The sequence below is a fragment of the Ctenopharyngodon idella genome, chromosome 14 (assembly GCF_019924925.1).
Source record: "Ctenopharyngodon idella isolate HZGC_01 chromosome 14, HZGC01, whole genome shotgun sequence".
Taxonomy (NCBI): Eukaryota; Metazoa; Chordata; class Actinopteri; order Cypriniformes; family Xenocyprididae; genus Ctenopharyngodon; species Ctenopharyngodon idella.
In genome coordinates this window covers 23,419,410-23,434,790 of record NC_067233.1, presented here as the reverse complement: position 1 = coordinate 23,434,790, position 15,381 = coordinate 23,419,410, and the positions used below count along the sequence as shown (strand labels likewise).

General features: G+C 35.4%; 1 protein-coding gene and 2 long non-coding RNA genes across 5 annotated transcripts in view; 1 reads left to right on the top strand and 2 right to left on the bottom strand.

Annotated features, from left to right (window-relative positions):
* The window catches only part of LOC127525738 (dedicator of cytokinesis protein 2), a 119,718-nt gene that overhangs the window by 2,786 nt on the left and 101,551 nt on the right, over window positions 1-15,381 (bottom strand). For 2 of the 3 annotated variants that reach the window (XM_051918531.1, XM_051918533.1), the window contains 5 exons: window positions 15,176-15,272; window positions 14,931-15,029; window positions 13,830-13,929; window positions 13,599-13,747; window positions 12,592-12,932 (listed from right to left, as the gene is read on the bottom strand). The exons of the other annotated variant lie outside the window; for it this stretch is intronic. In XM_051918531.1, coding sequence (XP_051774491.1) covers window positions 12,861-12,932; window positions 13,599-13,747; window positions 13,830-13,929; window positions 14,931-15,029; window positions 15,176-15,272 — 517 coding nt within the window. In that variant the 3' untranslated portion in view covers window positions 12,592-12,860. Of the gene's footprint in view, window positions 1-12,591; window positions 12,933-13,598; window positions 13,748-13,829; window positions 13,930-14,930; window positions 15,030-15,175; window positions 15,273-15,381 lie in introns of those variants that run through there. 3 annotated transcript variants of the gene reach the window in all.
* Window positions 1,161-10,582, top strand: LOC127525741 (uncharacterized). The gene is made up of 4 exons (XR_007933409.1): window positions 1,161-1,371; window positions 5,504-5,521; window positions 6,912-7,191; window positions 9,111-10,582. It is a non-coding gene; the product is annotated as an uncharacterized LOC127525741 (long non-coding RNA).
* On the bottom strand, window positions 6,164-6,924 carry LOC127525743 (uncharacterized). The gene is made up of 2 exons (XR_007933410.1): window positions 6,776-6,924; window positions 6,164-6,511 (listed from the first exon to the last, which is right to left on the bottom strand). It is a non-coding gene; the product is annotated as an uncharacterized LOC127525743 (long non-coding RNA).

Genomic DNA, 15,381 nt, shown 5'->3' with positions numbered 1-15,381 from the left:
AAATAAAAATAAATTATAAACTTAAAACTTAAAAAAATTAAACAAAATGTAGTCATGGATCATCTAGGTAATGACAGTACTGAGAATCAATTAAGTGTATGTAAACGTTTGAACTGCAGATATTATTGTATCTTATTATGTAAACATCTGTTATAATAAAACATTTGTGGCAGTGCTAAATAAAAAAAATAAAAAAAAATTTACTATCGCTCTTATTTATTTATTTATTTATTTTTGTGATTTTTCATGGGCTGGATATCACAATTTTAAACTTCTCTGATATTTCCCAGTTTTCCATGATTGTGTAATAAATGCATCAGTGGTGTGAGCATGTTTAAATAAAGAAATATTGTATAAAATATTGTTATAACTTTGGAAAGGAATATAATTAAAGAAATGACATTTACGTTGCAGCAAGGTGTAGTGGTGTAGTCTTGTTTCATGTGTTTTATTCAAGCTTATGCTGCAATAAACCGGTTTTTAAATGCTTTCACACACCCAAAACCACAAAATACTGGAGTCATTTATTTAGTCTTACTTTGGGCTTGTTTTATCAGACCACACTGCTTGTTTTTCTAGGGAGATCTGGCAACAATTTTGAGCTTTGGATGTGTTGAAGCACTTAAAACAAATGTTGGGCTATAAGCATGTGACTTGTGCAGTAGGCTACAGTAACTTGGGTGGGTGAAACAAGATTTTTCTTTCTTTCTTTCCTTACATTTTCCTACAAATACATTATCAGAAAAATGCTCAAAAATACCTTTAGGGGTGAACCACTTGTCACTGGGCCTATGGTGCCAGTAGCCTGCCCTCCAACTGGCGTTTGTTTACTTCCGTTTTCATCTCCGGGGAAGCAGCAAGTGTGGTTAATAATAAACATATGGAGTACTCTTTAAAATATCTTATTTGTCATATTATAACTGATGTCGTTGTTATATGGATTGATTCATTTATGATTTATGATCTTCTCCAATCTGTTGTGTGTGCCATTCTCATCGCGGTTTTTTCACTAGAAGCTTCAAGAAATCAGATCAATCAATTAAATTCATTTCTAATGGACACAGAGATAGAAGACACCTGTTTTAACATCCCATGTCTCTGGTTGTTGTTTGCTAATGACAGAAGCTTTTCCATACATATGTAGGCGGATCAGAGCTTCGGAGCGCGCAGGCGCAGCTGATGATTTCAGGCTTGTTCTGAAATATGGGCGGTGCTGCTGAAACTGAGGATGGCACACAACAGGTGAAAGTCTTGAATATTCATATAGCCTATGCTCCACCTAGTGCAACCAATTATCTCAGCAACGATCTGAACTGTCACATCAGATATGACCCATTGGACTTTTCTCCGTAAAACGTCAGATTTTTAAAGGTAGGAATTAATTGTCTTTGCTTCATTTTCATCTTAGGCCTATATATTGTTGTTATTGAACATGCTGCGTTTTTTCTTAAAGTGCACAGAGAGTTAGTTCTCCATCGTTATTGTTTACATCAGATCTGAAATGCTATCCATTTATAATAGATTGATTTTTTTATGTAGTTGTTTGTACCTATTGTTCGTCTGTCACTTCAGCCTTGCTGGAGTTATTAACTCCTGTCGTTTAACTGAAATTTCAGAAGGTTTTAATCCAACCTGGTTTGATTTTCACTTTATTTAAGCAGAAAAAAAAAATCACCTGAATGTATTTTAGAATGTCTTTTATAGTTTTATGTTAATTTTATGAATTTTGTTGTTTTTATTTGTTTTCGGCATGAAAATAGCCTTGCTGCTGACATGGCGTAAAAAAACAAAACAAAACAAAACAAAACAAAAAACGATTAGTGTGTCCTGGGGGCTATTCCAGAAAGCAGGTTATGTGACATTATTAAGCAGGTTTTCTTTTACAGGCAGGGTCACACAAAAGAGAAGAAAAGATACTAACTGCAAGAGTAACTTGCAGTTATAAGACTGTAAGAGAAGGTAAAGAATTAGATGTGAAACCATTAGGCTAGTCTCCAGTGCCACCATTTTCCAGAACTGGAGCCTACCCGGTGTCTCCAAAAGTACAAGGTGTCAGGTTCTCAGAAACTTTGCTGAGGATGGATTTAAGGAATTTCAAATAAATACATTTATGCATTTAGCAGATGATTTTATCCAAAGCGACTTACAATAGAGGAACAAAAGCAATTCATCACAGAGCCAACAATATTTGTAATACGCAATAACTTCTACAACTTGTAATTCTACATTTTTGGTTGAGTGTTGAATGTGTGCATTCTTGGCAACATACTATCTAAAAGTGAATGAGTTGTTACTTTATAGAATGTGCAGTAGAGAAAAAAAAAAAGAAGAAGAAAGTAACAGAAATGCTCAGGGCAGCCACTGGTCAAATGGGTCCCCTATGCAGAAGTTCACTTACCCCCTTGTTTGAAATTGCTTATTGGGGGTGGGGTGGGGTGTTGATGGTGCCCCCATAGAGGGTGGGATGGTGTCCCCTTAGTTAGTGCCCTACGCAGACCACATATTTTGCATATATAGACTGTGGTAGTGTCACAGACACGCCAGGCTCCAACGTCACCCAATCACAGCGCACTCCCTCTCCAGAGTACTGATCACAAGCACCTGCACTCAATCAGCACTCCAATCAGTCACCAGTTAAAAGACACTCACACGCACTCAGTCACTGTCCGGTCTCGTTCGCATCAAGACTTACCTTCATGCTTACCTCAAGGACTCCTGTATACTACTTACCTGTCTCCAGTGTGTTCCAAGTCTCCTTCTGTGTCTCTCATCTTCGTGTGAGTCATCCAGTGTCTTCTCCGCTCTGCTTCGCCAGCCATTCGTCAGCCATTACCGTTTACTCACCTGCATTCCTGTTGTCTCTGCTGGTTGTTTGATAAACACCCAGTACCTGTATTGGGTGTTCTGTATTGGACGCTTCTGTGTTGTAACAGGTAGTGGAATCGTTGTAGTAAAAGCTTTTCCTGAAATGAAAACATGAAATTGCTGCCATTGATCAACAACAAATCCAACACACATGGCCTTTGGTTATTATGGAAGCTTTTCTCTGCAACAATAAAATCTCTCTCACTCACTCACTCACTCACTCACTCACTCACTCACACTCCCACTCCCACTCCCACTCCCACTCCCACTGGGGGAAAAAAAAAAACCCAGTTCAAAGAGTCTTATTTTACTGTATGTCCAGAACTTCAACACCTGACTATTCTTCAACTGAGATAGGAATCTATTTCTCAATAGTTCAGTGATCTGCTAATTAAAAATGCTTATCAGTTGTTTCAGTATTTGTTTTATATATTTGTTCAATACTTTTGAGCTGCTGGTGTTGCAGAAGTAGAGGTTTTGTATTTAAAGATTGGAACATTAGGCTTGATTTCTGACATGCTGTGTTTAAGCATTTGTAAATGAGAACAGAAAGATCCATGATTTTGGTATGGGGTAAGCTTTTATTACAAGAAAATTTAAGCATTTTAGAAACGTGGGTAACACTTTACAATAAGGTTCATTAGTTAACATTAGTTGACTACATTAGTTAACATGAACTAAAAATGTACTGCACTTATACAGCATTTATTCATCTTTAATGTTAATTTCAACATTTACTAATACATTATTAAAATATTGTTAACATAAGTTAATGCACTGTGAACTAACATGAACAAACAATGAACAACTGTATTTTCATTAACTAGTGTTAACGAAGATTAGTAAATACAGTAACAAATGTATTGCTCATGATTAGTTCATGTTAGTTAATACATTAACTAATGTTTAACTAATGAACCTTATTGTAAAGTGTTACCAAAACGTGTTAATCGACTGCATTTTGTGTGAAAACGACATGAATTGTGTTAATGGTATGGTCACAATGCTAATTGTATTTAGAGTTTTGAAAATGTGATTACAGATTGGACAAAAGTAGCCTATGTTAGCAATTGAAAAAAACTGTAAATGTGGGAGATAGATATTTTGTTACAGTATATTTCACCCACTATTTGGGATCATGAACTGATTTGTTTAAACGATGCAATTCTGATCATAGGTCACAGGTCTTGCTGGTTTATTACTGTATCTTTATTCACAAAAAACGTTTTTACTTTCTTCATTTAAACTAAATTATGCACTGTACTTTCACCAATTTTTTCCCTCTAAAAATAGATAAGCTCTTTTGATCACACAATCACAGAAAGAAATTTGATTCAATTAATCAACTGGCTGAATTTTAAATGTGTTCAAGTATTGTACTAGCACTTTTGCGTTTAAACACTCTGTAAATACAGCAGATGTCATTATATTAGTCTGTTCGCTGTGCCACAGAGCACCTTTTAATGATGTCACAGAAAAAGCTCAGTTGAAAAATAGCAGAGATTACAGAGCAAGCTGTATTGAAAAAGTTCAATTCAATTCACATTTATTTGTATAGCGCTTTTCACAATACATATCGTTTCAAAGCAGCTTTACAGAGAAAAAGTGTCCTAAGATTATATAAGATGCTTCAAAAGGTCATAGGTATTTACTTCAGTTTCATTCATTGACTATCAAATACATCTATTGCATTTACCTATTAGATAACTTGTACTGAACTTAACTAAGTTGTGTCAACATTATGTTCACACTGTATATCTAGAAGAAAACTGCTTTCACTGGGCCTGGTTTCTACTATTCATATTTCTCTCCATGAGATCAGTTATAGCCAACATATGACATTGACTCATACTGTAGGTACACGTTGGGATCACCCAGTGTCAAACCACCAAAATTTTAAAAGGGTTTCTGAACATACAACAAACCCTCATTGATCTAATTTGAAAAGCCCCTCTGAATCACTGATTCATTTTATGAATGTTTGAGAATGTTGACTTCACCCATAAATACTTGTTATAAGTCGTAACACTTATGGTACTTTTTTGTGTTTTTTGGACCTTGACAGCCCCATTTCTTGTGTTTTAGGCAATCTAATAAACATCCCTTTTTGTCTTCCATGAATAAAGAAAAGCACAGGCTTAGAACAAAACAAGGGAGAGAAAATGACATATTCCTCATTTTGTGTGAAACATCCCTTGAAAATCTAAATTTAACATGCAAATAGCATGTACTGCACTGCTTTTATACTTACTGTAATGTCAGGACTGTGCTTGGCAGGAATTGGACTGAGTTGATTCGTTGAATTTAGTATGAGCCTGTGAATCAGAAGATATAAGAATTTTATTTTAGTCCAAATGAGTCAAAAGCAGACAAAAACTCGAATGTTTACCTGATGGTTGCACTTGAGGGTCTGAGTAGGAGATGAGCTGCCATAGACTCCCTGGTGAGTACTATGTATTGCTTACAAAATCCTTCTCTGTGCATTTGTTTACTGACCAGTGAATAACTTAATGAACTAGACTAAACTTTATTGTGAAGATTGATGTTAGAGCCCCATTTTGTCCTTTGAATTGAATTACAATTATAAATCATAACTTCATAATTCTAACTTGTTGTTGTTGTTTTTCAACATCTGCAGCCTTCCTAAGCCAGCCATGTGAGTAGTTGTTCTTTCATAATAATTATTTCTTTCCTGACTCTGTTCTTCTCCTTTTGGTTGAAGCATGACCCTAATGAAAAATAAATATACCAAAATGTATTTGAAATACATTTATTTTATGCTAAGTATACTACAAATACCATGCAATTGTACTTTTGGTATACTAAATTGGTATACTTAAAGTCTGCTAAATTGGAACAACTAATTTTGTACTAAATCTACTTTAGTTATCTGGAAATAGTGCTGAGGTCCAACTAAAGATATACTTAAGTATATTTAATTGTGCTAAAGTGGAACTATTGCAAGTATACTTTAGGTACACTTTAAATATCTTGCATTAAGATTTATACTATACAGAGATCATACTATCCTTACTAATAGTGATATCAAAACACATTTTAGACTTAATATTGAGAAATGTGCATTGTGTAGTAAAGAAATTCTCCAAATAAAGTTTAATTATAATATTTATATCAGTAAGTCTTGAGATATGTAAGTAAATATGTTTAATGGATTTGTAGTATACTTGGTATAAAAAAAAAAAGTATTTTAAATACATTTTGGTATAGGTTTTTTCACTAGGGGAAACACAAATCAGTTCAATGAAATTGCAGCAGGAACCACCAACACCAGACTGAATTCAAGAAAGTTCATTTTATTGTTGTGTGAAGTTTGAGCTGCAAAAAATAGATGTGTGTAAGTCCTGGTGTTTGTGTCAGGAAGGTGTTTGTCTGCAGACGTTCAGTGTGATTTTGTGGAGTAACACGTGTTTGTGAGAGAATCCTGGTCCTGATCCTCCCTGAGCATCAATGAAGCTGAAATGATCCATTGATGAGAATGTTGTTGAAGCCCCTTTCTGTTCCTACAATCCTGAGGATGATGATGATGATCAGGAACGTTCCTACTCCACAAAATCACACGAGAGATCGGGATATTTGAAGAAAACCTCAGCATTAGATCCGTCTTCTGAAAAAGACTGCTCTTGTTCTACAAATATTCAGTGAGAAACACACTTTGGTTTGTCATTAGAGAAAAACTGCATTATAATGATAAATAAAGCAGAGGACATTTAACAGCATGAAGATATTTGATTAAGGTTATTTTCTAAGACAAACAACACACTGACAGTAATGTGTTCTAAAAGTGAAATGTGAAGGAAGTATGGTAACCCATGCTCAGAATTTGTCCTCTGCATTCAACCCATCCAAGTTAGTGCACACACATTAGGAGTAGTGAGTAGTGGACACACACCCGGAGCAGTGGGCAGCCATTTTGATGTGGTGACTGAGGCTTAGGTGCCTTGCTCAAGGGCACCTCAGTCACTTCCTGCCGGTATTGAGAATCGATTTCATTAATTTCCCTTTTTTCCTTCTCATTTCTTCTTTAGAGCACTCTCTAACTCATCCAATAACCAAGAACCAAGGAAAATCCCACTCAGCAATGGAGGAAAAGACCTACTCAGAGAACCTGGAGAAAAAACAGTAAATAAAGGAGGAAAAGATCAACTCGAAGAACCTGGAGAAAAACCAGTCAATAAAGGAGAAAAAGAGAAGAACCAGACAACAAAGGAGGAAAAGATCGACTCTGAAAACCTGGACAAGAAACAGTCAACAAAGGAGGAAAAGACACAGGTCATGGAGGTTGAGGTTATCAGAACCTTGCTCAATGTAAGTAATGTGCTCTAATATCATTTATAAAACAGTTAGTTCCTGTCCTTGATTCTGATAGGTCAATAGCTGTGTTTTATTCACGACTATGTATCACTACACAAGCAACCACTCTCAGCAATGTAAACTTTATGTTCTCAATTGATATTGTTCATTGAAGCTTACTGTATTATGTAGTACTGTGAGAAAGAGATCGAGTTTATTACCTGCATTCAGATTTAGCATTCTCCTTCAGGTCAGTCCTATGTTCATAATAAAAAATCTGTTTAAATATCCGATGTATTATCTTGTCCTTTTAACAGTTAAGGGGTTTTCCTGCGACTGACAGCACTAGTCAAAGCATTTGTCAGTTGCGTCTTGTTCCGTTTTCAAAAAATTCAGTCTTTTCAAAATAAAAGTCTTCGCTACTGACGGACACACTCATAAAGACACTATTTGTCGCCATCTAATGGCGTGAAAATGTAACTTCTGTTGCTGTTCACGGTCAGGAACTATTTTTTCCGGCGAAAGGAAGGCTTTTAGAAAAAGTTTACTTTATGAAAGTTGCATTGATACATATTTTTGGCTTTAATATTTGTATTGTGTGGGAACCGTTTTATAAAAGCAATAAGGTACTCGAGGCTGGTGCTGTATCGTGAATAAGTCACGGCTGAAGAGATAGCCTCGACCACCTTATTGCTTATGTAATTTCTCACTATAATGTGAAGACCCACTGGCTAAGATCCACCTTATTTTTTGGTGTGTGTCTCATCAATACGTTATTCTTTTCACGCATGATCTCTCCATCTAGACATCGTGCATCCCTAAGACTTAAATTAGCTGATGTAACGTTCCGGTCCAAGGTGCTGTGAGGACGTGCACTCATAGAGATGCAGTTTCGTAAAGCTGCATATATTCTAGCCTAAACTGGAACACTGTCCCTCCTTGAATTTCATTTGCTGGACACTTCACACTTTCACTCACTGCATACAATTAAATAATTTGGAATTCATATTAGGTAAGCAATAAGGTACTTGAGGCTGTGCTGTATCGTGAATACGTCACGGCTGAAGGGCATTGTTAGACACGACGTGAAGCGGAGTGCCTGCAACCCCTTCAGCCGTGACTTATTCACGATACAGCACTAGAAAGATATGAAAGGACAGCAGAACCGTTGGGTGAAGTGGTCATATTGTGAATAAAACACAGCTATTGACCAATCAGAATCAAGGACAGGAACTAATTTTATAAAAGTTTTTAAATAATATTGTCAGTAATTATATTTATTTAGTAAGTACTATTTTTAAATAATGGTTGACATGTAATCCAGAATAATAATGTTTAATGTAGTGTAAATTTACTGACGAAATCGCTTATCAGGCATTATCACTCCATCCATGTCCTCACCCATGATGTATTCACCCATATAGCACCGTATTTGACATTAGTTTCAGTGTTATATTCAGTATATAGTACAGTCATATGTATATTATTCATTTTTACTGGCACTACTCATATTTATCGCATACATTGGTTTTCTCAAAGTGACGTTAGAATAATGACACTGACGCCTGATAACATCCTATCTGACCTCAGATACTGAATTGGAACGTTTTTCTAAAGCACTCTTTACTTAAACTGTGTCCGACAGAAGAGTCAACAGCGTTCATGCACGTCTTTCAAAATAAAAGTCTCGCATTAGAAAAACATACGATTACAACTGTAAGCGTGGTCTGATGTTGCACGATCACCAAACAGCAGTGTTTGCAGTATATTGATTGTAATGTCATTTCATTTAAGGGCCACAGTTGTTTCTCTGAGCAGCCCTGCAGTAATTTCGTTTCTCCTGTGAAAATTAAATAACTAAGGATAGAAAGTGTTTAATGCTTGCATGTAAAGTCATGTTTTTAATATTCTGTGTTCTGTACTCTTGTCTCCAGGCTTCTTCGTTGATGCTGAAGCTGATATCATGCGTTTGACCGCTCTGTCAGGCTGAACATCACAGCACATCACAGCTCCAGCATTGCTCAGTGACATCAGCATGAAGATTACAGTAATTAAGGAATGATTGATTTTTTTTCTCAAATTGGCTTCTTGATAAATTAAGTGCAGCTGAATTATGGTAAACTATATAGTGAATATAGGTTTCAGAATGAGCTATATATGTCTATTAGAATAGATACACTAGTCTAAATATTTATAGTCCATACGTATTTATTATAGGCTACTAAATATTTTAAAGTGCCTCTGCAAACCTTTAAACACCTTCAAAATGCTGGTGCAACTGAAGATTTGCATCTCCATTCAACCTGAGGTGATGAACTTCCATTTTTCTCTGAGGTGTCATTCTGATACCTCAAAACCTATTTAAAAAAAAAAAAAAAAAAAAAAAAAAAAACCTACACAATCACACAAAAAAAGCTTGATTAATCTGTTCTTAATTTGTTTCTGATTGCATGCCTTTATATAACCAATTATTCAGTTTCATTTTCATAAGTTGGGGTCTATGTTTTTTAAAGAGCAAAACAGGTGCAAAATTTGATTGTTTTAAAATAACACTTACATTTGTATAATTTTAATGTCAGTGATTAATGGCAATTAATATGATTTAAAAAACACAATAGAGCCAGAACTGATCAAATCTAAAGGCTAATTCTAGATAAATCAAATGAAGATAAATTGGAGGTAACTTTAAATTGGAGGAGTTTACAAATGTTACACATTGTTAACTGAGGAAATGAGAGCTGATCAGCTTCAGTTCACCCTTAACTGCTTTAAGAGATTGTGTACACGACCATAACAATATCATAGACTGCTGTCCTCTCATATCTTTCTGTGATCTGATTATATTACATACTGAATAAAAATTGATTTTAGAAATTGCAAACTGTAAGCATAGTAAATATACATAGTACAAAGATGATTAGACCATGATTAAAGATGATTTTATTTAACGAATGAAAATCAATATTATCAAATTACCTTACGACTGATATACATGGGAATAAAATAACTATAGGGTCTTCTGTGTCAATTAAACTGGAGTTGAATTTAAATTGTACTGAAACTGTTTATCAACTTCCAACATTGGTAATTAACTGAAATGTGATAATTGTTAAAGGACCATGAAACTATTAGTGATTAATGTGAGGATCTCTGTTGTTTAGTCTCATGTATAGGTCTTATTTTAATATAATATCTTTTTGAATGCTATAATTTATTATTATTATTTCTTTTGTTTTCCTAATAGTTTGTTTAATTTGAATGAAATTAAATGATAATGTTTTTTCTTTAATTTCATGCTGCGTGAAGCATCTGTGCTTTTTATTTAACCACTTGAAGCCCCTGCTGTATGGGCGCAAAAAGACTTGTTGAATTGATTTCTTTTAAATAAAGGTCATATTGTGGTCGAGTGGATTATTTCATTAAAATAAAAGTACTCTCATATAGCCTTAATTACTGATGATGTTCAAACAATGGAAACTAATACAATCAGAAACATAACCAGGAGCTTGTCCATGCAAAACTTTAAAAACATCTATCAGCACTTTATATTTGCTTCTAAAATGAACTTTCTGCTTTACCTTTTATTAAACTTGAACATTCCTGTTCTTAAATTAGTTTTTTTTTTTATTTGCTTTGGTACTATTTTCACAAGATGTATATTTTCAAAACCCTTAGTACAAAAATCCAAACTGTTCACACTTGTAACAGCTAGTCATTCTTTCAAAACTTGATCTTATGCTTTCATTTTAGTTGTACATATTTTCATTCTACATAATCATTGTTTCAAGATCATTGTGATATGTAATGAGAACATTTGGTTTAATCACCGAAACACAACAGTATGTTCTTCTTTCAGTTTAGTACTTTTAACAGTATATTCAATAACAAACAATGCAAGATACATGTTTCAAATCACCCTTGATGCTGAAATAATTACACAGGCTACAGATTACACATTAGAAAATACACTTACATTACCTAAATTACATAATTGACATGAAATCCATAATGTTTGTAATAGTATTTATTCAGTGTGTTATCAAATGGTGTGATGAAGTATGACACAGTCATGAGGTTTTGTGTAGAACAGAGTTTGCTGCCAATACAGTAAATGTTCTCACTGTACCATATGACTGAATCTATACTGTAGTTGACCTTTATAAGGGTGAGTTACAGTAATGTGGCAGTCTCTACCATGGTAATGCCTCTGTTTACAGTATCACATGGCATACTATAATGTAAAATGATGCCATCTATCTCTCTTCTTCTGATGCATCTTTGATCAATCTGATGTACTGTACAGTCATTGACTGTTTCTTTTCCCTTGTACTCTATCCTGCTGTTCACAAATTTCAAATCCCTCTGTATCACACACACACACGTTGGTTTTCCATGTTTTATGGGGACTTTCCATAGACATAATGATTTTTATATTGTATAAACGGTATATTCTATTCCCTACCCCCAAACCTACCCATCACAGAAAACTTTCTGCATTTTTACATTTTATAAAAATATAATTTCGTTTGATTTATAAGCTGTTTTCCTCATGGGGACCAAAAAATGCCCAAGCAAGGTCTAAAATTACTGTTATTACCATCCTTGTGGGGACATTTGGTTCACAACGCTGGGTTCACCAGGACCACACACACACACACTTTGGAAATTGTGGTTATCTAAGATAATTGCTTATAATGTAAAAAGAATTCATTACATTTGGTTATCCATTTTAGAAATGGCAAATAAGCTCTATAGAAACTATGCCTATAGAATCAATATATATATAGAAATCTATCTGTGTACCAAATGATTCACTGATTAACCATTAATTTAAGTTGGATTAAATAATAGACAAATGTATTAAACTGAACGAAAAGAGATGCAAATCAAATGTTTGATAGTAACAGCATTATGAAAGGCAGTTACTGTGAATGAAACATTTATATAGATAAAACACTTATTTTGTGTAGTGAAAAGGATAGTTTGTGATTTTGTGTATTGTAGTAGTAGAGTGAATAAAGCATAGCAAACGCACACCTGAAGAGGTGCAAGTTGAAGTAAAATGCAGTATAGTAAAAGGGAAACAACTGCACACTCACTGAAGCATAGGCTTAGTATTTATTCACCAATGTTTCAGCTAGCCGAAACGTTGGTGAATAAATACTAAGCCAGTATTACACTTGAGTGAGTGTGCAGTTGTTTCCCTTTTACTTTGTGTATTGTACTAATGCAATTGAAAATATGCTGAAATGTTTGAAAAAAGTGCACTTTTGATGATCTGTTGTGATATTAGTACCAAGAGTTTTGAAAATGTACCAATTGCTTGTGAAAATTGCTCTATAGCAATTAAAAAAAAAAAAACTGTAAAACGTGACCAATATTGCCCATAACGTGAATAATGAAATACATTCAGGATATGATTCCAAAACATGTTTATTGCTGACAGCACAGCAGATCTTTTAAGGCACATTTATAAGTTCAGGCAAATCATGACTTCATTTCATTAAAGTTTGTTTCAAACACATTCAATGAAATCAGAACTCAATTTTATCACAGTTTAAGATGAAACAGGAGGAAACCCTCAGAAACTTTGAGTCTTTATTAGCTTTTTGAAGCATTTCTCTTCATAGTTAAAACAGCAAAAACAGAAGCAAAAATGTAAAAAACATTGAGAGACAAATGACTCAGAAATGATGAATGGATGCATCATTAGACGGTTCAGAAGATGGCTTTGCTTCATCAGCTTTGGAGCTATGCTGAAACACACACACACACACACACACACACAATGCTGAATCAATGAACAAAATTAGTGTTCATCACACATGCAGGGCCTCATTTATAAAATGTTGCGCAGAAACTGTCCTAAATTTGATCTTACGATCATTTCTCAGATGTGCGTACGTGTGATTCATAGAATGAACGTACTCACAGAAAACGAGCGTACGCCTCTCTTTCAGATGTGAAATCTATAAATCGCAAATGATCTTGAACTTGCCCACAGCTGAATGGTTTCAGTTCTCCGTGTTTTAAACGACACTAAATTAATGTCATTTACGTATGAAAGATCATCGTCATCATCTAAATCCTTGGCGAGCTGCAAGAATAGCTTAGATTTCCAAAAACCTGCAGTAATCTGACCAGGAAAAGTGTGTACGTCTGCTCAGACCCTGACGAGGCTCTGAGCACTTTTCCACATCAAAGACCGTTTTTATGAATATGAGCATTGGTGTGGATTTAAGCGTACGCACACTCTAAGATCAAATCAGTGCATACGCACGCTTTATAAATGAGGCCCGCAGTGCATTATGCGAAGCCAAAATATATAAGAACAGGCCATATAATTAAGTGTCTGTGTCCATAATAAATATCTCAGAATTTCCAGTGTTTGTGGCTTGTTAAAGCACTGTTATGTGTGTTACCTTGGTTTTAAAGAGCAGGTTTATGACTCCTTTGGAGCGACGGTCACTTGTGCGGTCAGACGGCAGACACACAGACACGCTCTTACTGTCACGCTTGGACCGCGCTGACTCCATCTCCTCACTCCCATTGGCTACTGACAGAGACAGACCTAAAACAGCAAAAGTTCAGTTAAGAACAGAAGTGAATCTGAAGAACTGCCATGATCTAAACCAACGTGTGTGTTGAGATACCTGTAATAGTGGGCAGAGATCTGGAGTTGACGAGGCCGCTGCCACTCTCGCTCGGCTCAGACAGATTTGTGTCGCTGCGGAATTCCTGCTTCTTGGAGAGCTAGAGAGACAGAGAGTGAAGAAAATAGTTACCATAATAATATCTTCACAATCACTATGAAATAAAAACACGAACAGATTAATGAAGGACCAAACCTGCAAAAATATTCAATGAAATATAGCTGCAAGCAGCAGTTATTGGGGCTCAAGCCCTTTAAGCACATGTAAAAAGGTATTATGTTTTATTTAGAAAGCCTGTAACCATCTCAATCATAGATGGAAAAGACCATTTACAGCCAAAACAGGCAATTTACTAAGGAAATATACTGTGTTTTAAAGCATTTTAACAGTTATCGAGGCAGAGCCACAAACCTAGGACTAATTTGTGAAAGCCGGTTTTTAAAATAATCTCCAATATTTAATGAATGATTCGATAGACAGCGGTGGTCCTAGAGGCAACGTTGCTCAGAATGAGGAGTTCTACCATAATGGTATGAATGTCTTTGACATATGCAAAAATTGTGTGATATCCAATCCTTCATGCATGTTAAAAAATGCGAAGGTGCCCCCCAGTGGCCGATTTCTTTTGAATTTCTCACAGGCCTCTAGGGCCACGAGTCAAACAAGCCCAGTGAGTTTTTTCTGATTGAATTTCGAGCAGCTATCAGACAAGGTTAACAGAGGCCTGCTAACCTTGTCTGATAGCTGCTCGAAATTCATTGGGCGATGGCGGGCATGTTTTTCGAAGTACATGAATGTCCTCATGCCCACTGCATGCATTATAATTATAAAAGTATTAGTAAAATGCTATTTATAACAGTTTTAAATGTAGTATTATATCACACCACAGGACATGTCAAGTATTTTGTGTCAACTACCAATTTATTCACTTCTACAATAATTTATTTTGTTATTTATTATTACATTTACTTCTGAATTTATTCTTAGATGTATTTTCTTTTTCTGCACTTATTTCTCTTTTATTTTTTACATTTATGTATTTGTTTCCCTACATACAGAAATCGCATAACATCTCTCTTGTATTTTCTCTCTCTCTCTCACCCGTTTGTCGAGGGTGCTGCACCGCTCTTTCTCCTCGCTGATGAAGATCATACTGCCACGACTGGGTTTCTTCTTCTTCTTGGATTTCCTCAGTTTCACCTGGAAGAACAGAAAGAATCAACTGAGCACGATGATGTCACCCTGGAGAGCTGCAATTCATTGGTCCTGTTTCTGATTCTGTTTTTGTGATTGGTCGAAACATGTTACAGCAGTCACTTCCGGGTGAATATGTTCATCATCCTCACCTCCACTTCAACACCGCTCTCATCCATCACACTGACACTTCCACTGGAACGAGGGATGATGGAGGGAGATGTAGGAACGCCACTGTCCAAAGACAAGCTACAGAGAGAGAGAGACGGAGACAGGGGTTATGTTTGCAACAGAAGAATACTTTCTAAAAATATGATGTGAAACAGAACACATTATGCAATGATAAACAATTCAAACA